Source organism: Pterocles gutturalis, unplaced genomic scaffold, assembly GCF_000699245.1.
Source record: "Pterocles gutturalis isolate BGI_N339 unplaced genomic scaffold, ASM69924v1 scaffold22720, whole genome shotgun sequence".
Lineage (NCBI taxonomy): Eukaryota > Metazoa > Chordata > Aves > Pterocliformes > Pteroclidae > Pterocles > Pterocles gutturalis.
Window position 1 is genome coordinate 43,986 of NW_010141431.1, and position 6,000 is coordinate 49,985.

At 34.5% G+C, this 6,000-nt stretch overlaps 1 protein-coding gene across 1 annotated transcript in view; it reads right to left on the reverse strand.

The window, feature by feature from the left end:
• Nucleotides 1-3,113, reverse strand: part of ASAP1 (ArfGAP with SH3 domain, ankyrin repeat and PH domain 1) — a gene marked incomplete at its 5' end in the record, with an annotated part of 42,063 nt that extends 38,950 nt beyond the window's left edge. The window contains 3 exon segments of the mRNA XM_010084028.1: nt 99-190; nt 1,247-1,380; nt 2,950-3,113. Coding sequence (XP_010082330.1) covers nt 99-190; nt 1,247-1,380; nt 2,950-3,113 — 390 coding nt within the window.
• Nucleotides 3,114-6,000: the final 2,887 nt, after the last annotated feature.

The window sequence follows — 6,000 nt, forward strand, 5'->3', positions numbered from 1 at the left end:
AGCCCTCCTCTGGCCTGGCTATTGTTTAAGACATTTTACATCACATACATTCCACAGTAAACTTAACATAAAAAAAAATTTAGAGATTTAAAACTTACATATCACTTGATGGACTGGGTTTGGGTGAAGGACTAGGTAAATTCCCTTCCATAATATCATTAAAACTAGTATTTCCTACATTCTTGGCCAGCTGCAATTAAAAAAAAAAAATATATTTGGGCAGGGTTTTTCTGAGTCTAACAGCAACCTAAAAACCAGACTATTAATGTGCATTTTCCATTATATTAATAAAAGATGGAACACATAGAATTGCAAAATTAAAGCACAATTATTATATTTACATATAAAGCAATTAAAAAATAGTTTGAAGTGTGAATCCTGTCATCCCAGGACTTGTACAACAGACTTCACAGTCACAGCTAATTGTTTGCATTTCAAGACAATCTGCCTCCAACATAAAAACAGAATGAGGAACTAGCAGCATGAGCACTGAAACAGTGCTAGTGCACTCATCAGGAAGTTACTTTCGGAAAGAAGCTCAGACCTACTGGAAAGCCATGCTTAGTAAAATTTGATTTAAATGAATAGTAACTTTGCAAACAACTCAATATTTCAAAATGAGTACTAGTGCTAATGTTAAACCTATACACAAACACAGAATTGCTTTCCATCTCCGCTCAACTTTCCCATCCAAAATTTCTGTAACACGTGTCTTCCCACAGGCCGAACACAACTGGGGAGATAAACCTGCTGTAACTGGGTTTTTTATTCCTTTTATATTTCTTTAGCAGTCTCTTATCAAATTCCTCTCATAACTTTAATGTTAGAGGGTTTCCTCCATCAAATTGTAAGATTCATTCAACATTTTCCTGTCAAAATTAGTGACAGTCATTCTCACTTGTCAAGTTAAACTAGCTTTCATTTTTTTTAATCACATGAGGTTTTAGACTGTCCTCATTTAGGGTCAAGATCAGCTAATAAAAGGCAACCTTCCCATGGCACTAATCACAACAGATGTCAATATTCGTTCTGCAAAACCTCAGGAAATGAACATGAGAAGTGAGAAGTGGTTAAAAATATCAATAATATGTAACAGCAAAAACCCTCCCCTAAGATTAATATGGAGACATTCTGCAAAACCCATACCTTCAAAAAAATTAACTGCAAATTATACACCTGAATGTTTCCCATCTATAGGTCAACATTTGACTGAAAAAAAAAATAAATCCAAATTAAAGAAACTTACCAAGAGTTCAGACGTTCCTAATTTGTCTAATTCCAAAGACTGGATTCGCGAAATATGGACACCCATTTCTCTGTGTATTCCAGAACACTCAATGCAGGTTAAAATGCCCAAATTCGTTGACAGCCACGTTGGATCTGTAGAATTGAAAAATAAAATATTTAATCAAAGTCCAAGAAAAGGTTTTCAATGGTGGTAAGAAATCCCAATGCATTCTGAAATTATTCCTCATTTAAATGTTTTAACAAACGGAAATAAACAAAGAACATTTCATTCTTTTCTCCAAACTGCAGTGCAAATTTAACTGGAAATTGCTACCAATGGAATTAAGTTTTTTTAGATTTAGCGACAGTCCCAAAAGCACTGAATTTAGACTTATAAATCCATATTGAATGATTGCATTTGAATACATTTAGGATTTGTTTCTTTTAGAAAGAAGATAAGGCTTTTCTTTCCTGTTTTTAAAAGGAACAGATCTCCTAAATTCCACTGTTGGCAACCTCTGAAATTTTCGTCTTCTTAAACTTTAAATAGTCTTTCTTCATAAAAGATTAACCATAGAGTTTTCCAACACGTAAAACAGTAACATGTTGTAGACAATTTAAGGAATGCTGGCTGGTGCAGAAAAAAAAATTTAAAAAAATCAGTCATGGAGGAGATCTGCATGTAATATTTGAATATATCTTGTACTATGAATGCTACATAAGAAGCAAGACCAGTTTTAAAGAAAAGAAAAAGCTCCAGACATATTTTGTATACATACATGTCTTCAAATTAATCTCTTCCTTGATCTTAAGTAGTAACTGATAAAGCATTAAGTCAAGAGTTTTAAAGCAGCAAGCTGGGATGCAGAAGTGAAGCTTAAAACTTCACTATAAATAAAAAGATGAATGAGAACTGTAATCCAGTTTCTGTAGCTTTACATGATGAAATAACAGAATGAAACAATTCCAGGATTTCATATAATTATATTCCACTTTTGTATTTTTATCTAGGTATTTCTGATTTGGATCAGTTCTGTGTCAGTAAGCATCTTCAAGATACACACTATCTACTCAGTTCCAAATGAACATCACCTTCTTGAACTGTCTCTTTAGATGTGAAAGCTGTAACAGCTGCCAACTACCGTATTGATTCAGTAGCTCTATGACAAGTTGACTCTTCTCAAGCTCTAAGCAACATACAACTGACCTGTGACTCTGTAATTCTGAAGATACAATCTGATAGGATTCCAACTCTGTGTCTCATTCTTTGCACAAGACTACTTATTCTGCCCCTGAATATTTTTTTGATACTGCAATTCCAGTAGTCTCATGCCAAGACAAAACATCAGAGTAAAATCCTGGCCAGGTCAATTTTTCCACAATCATCGTCTAAGCATTACTCACTTCTACTTAGTAGCATGCACAGGATCAGTGATGCCAAGCAACTTCCATTCAAGTGCAACAAGCATCTAGAGACAGTGCAACAAGAACAGTTCAAACTCCAGAGGGGCTTGAACTGCTGGAAGTAAGCACAGACAACACACAAAAATATTTTAGTGAATTAAACAGAACTAATGTATGAAAGTCATATTTGTTCTTTTAAAAACAGGTTAAGACTGATCAACATATCACTTGGAAAATTAGTTTGCAGTCTCAAACACTTCTTTAAAGAAATTACTTTGCTCCCAACAAGAAGTTGATGACATTAACAAATTGAGATACCTGGTGAGCCACAATCACAACAGACTTCATTTCCGGGTAATCTCTGTATGTCATCAATAATGGCTTTTGTCAGATCCTCTAAACTGTTTTCCCCTGTGCTCTGCTCTCCACGGAATGCCATATTTAATGCTTCTTCTTTGCTGTTAGTCAATACTGATATCCATCTAGCACAAGATAAAGACCTTAATGAAGATCTGCATTTGCAAATACAAATTAATCTATAAACTCTAGGAAGCTTGCCAGGAACAAAATATTAGTGGGAATATGGGGAAGGATTGTATTGTGGGAGAGACTAAAGGGGGAAAAAAGTGAGAGATGAAAAGGAAAGATTTGAGAAAAGAGAAGTAAGAATGAGAAAAGACAAAAAGAAAAAGTCTTAATTCTAAATTCCCTTTGGTGAACAATTTTAAAGTTAAAGCAATACAGTTCTCAGGTTTCTCAAATAAGTAGAAGCTGTGGAAGAGAAAGGGTGCAATTAAGCTCCTGCAAATTTAACTGCTTTAAAAGTAGGTCCCCAAGATCTTCCTGAAGTCTACCTCCTTATTAAAGGAGAAAACTAAACCATTGCTTTCTCCAGTGTGCATCTCTCCCTCCACAGAGGAGACAGCAAGCACACTGTTGAATGCACTGATGTCTGGTTGCCTTTCAAAATGCAAGCCTCAGTGCACTAATCGGAGTCAGACTGTGATGCTGAAATTAATGAAAATTGCTATGGCAACAAATGGGGTAAAGAAGAAAAGATGACAGTAATGATTGATAACCAACATCAAATTTTAAGAGCAACAGTTGACTGCAACAAATCAAGACTCTCTAATGATATTTCAGGCACTAGCTTCCCCCTCCAACCACTCTTCAAGTTTTTGTTTACGCAATAATGTTTTAATTAAAAACAAACAAAAAAACCTCTCAGTGGCTGCTGCCCTACAGACAGAAGTAAAGAGGGAAAAGGGATCATACTAAGGACAACAACATTGCAGATACAGTGTTGACTAATTCAGAAAAAGAGCAAGTTAAAAGAAAAATTTTCCTAGGCATAGTGATTTTAGATGGTTTTAGATTTATTGCAAATACACATTTTTTATACAGAAATATTTTAAATTATCAGTGTCCTCAATCCATTTCCTGTTTACAATATTACAATTATCTGCAATCATCAGTCTTCTAAAATGTGCGAAAATGGCTATGGTCATCCAAACAAACTAAAAGAACTTTAGATTGTAATTCATAATTTCTCACTGAAATAATGATGAAAATATAAAGTTTAAGGGATTTCAGAGGTAAATTTATGCATACAATCTTGCAATACTGACTCAGAGTCTGAACTGGTATATGGCCACTGTATATTATACTTCATACACAAATGTGTTTTAAATTTTTACGGGCAGAGAATAATCTGGGAACTCGTATTTCAAGGAAGTGCTTTAAAAATTATTGAAAAATCAACTCTAAAAAGAAAAGGATTTGAAAACAAATTTGCTCCATAGTTTACATGCTGAAAACAATATATTTACATGAAGAGTCTCTCACTAGGTATATGATATAAGAATCCACACTAGATGGCAGTCTTCTACAATTTTTGTGATGAAATCCAATGTTAAAAAAAAATAAGGGGCAGCAGCGCCTTGCTTCTGATATTATAGTAATGTTGTGTTAAACACCCAGAGTAAAATAATCATTAAATTCAGACAGACAACATTTATTCTGACATTTGTTGATGATTTCTTCCAGGGTTACAATCTGATTAGTTTGTTTAAAAAGGCAGAATTTGAATAAAACTCAACTATGCAGTCACAATTAAAAAATTATTAGATGCAATTAAAAGAAACACAACATGACTGAGCCAGCTGTTAGTCTGATACAGATTTCCATATTAAGAATTTCTAAATTGTAAGAGGAATAAATTATTTTGGTTGCATTTCCTCAGCTAGAAGGAACCCGCTGTCCAAGGCTGGATGTCATTGGTGTCATCTACGAGACAGTCAGAGCAACAGCAAGAGGCAGCGCAGTGTCAGCTCTTCCCAGACATGAGCAGCAAGGCTCATTTAACACAAGCACAATAACAGACACTTTCTTAATGACTGCTGCTATTTATATAAGAAGTCCCCAGTTAGTCACCAAGCCTTCCTGGCAGGCTGCACACTCAAAAATAAACAAGTCAAATCAGTAAATATAGTATATTAACTCAGTGTCAACAGTTTATAAGAACTGTCTTATGACTACTGCTCTTCCCTTTTTTCTTATCTGCACTAGTGGTTTTTTTTTCCCCCCCCCTTTTTTTTTTTTTTTAATATTTGCTTTATTTCACAATACCACCAGCATCAAGCTAACAGTCAAAAAGGTTCTGGTAATACTTTGTAGGGTTCTTTGAAATAATTTAAAAATTACTGAAGTCTCAGAGAATTGCTTTGCCTTCCATCTAATACAAGAAGACAGGTTGTTCAATCTTCTGCTACACTTCTTTTTCTGGGTGCCAACAGTTTCTCCTGGTCCTTTAAGGCATTTTGTTTGCTGAAGATTCCCAGCTTTGAAGAAACTCACGAGGCTAAACAAAAATCTAGCGCTATGGGTGACTTTGGATCCAATGAAGGCACTAGAAGTACTCGTTAACCTCACATGGACCAGACTACCAGACTCTCAATTTTTTTTTTTTTTTTTTAACCCAGAATAGTAATTTTCAAACTTTCAGAAACAAATTTTTGGAGGGAACAAGCAACAGATAGTATCAAGACCTTCCAACTCAGTCTTCCCAAAGTAAAGAATATCTGAAGACTGTTACTAAACCCTATACTGAAGTCAGATGTGTGTTAAAATTTCTGAATATAGCTTTGTTTATAATCCAGGCTTTTCCTACAGAAATGGATATACTCCTGACCTTCCTAAAGAGAGTACACAAGAACTAAAATGTCATGTCCAGAGTATGTTTGGCTATATCCACAATTATCAAAAAAGTAGAAAGAGTCTATTATTGTATGTGTTACAAAAAATAAAAAACCTGGTTTAGAGATCTGAGGTTATGTTTCTTATAATACATACATAAATACACACACACCC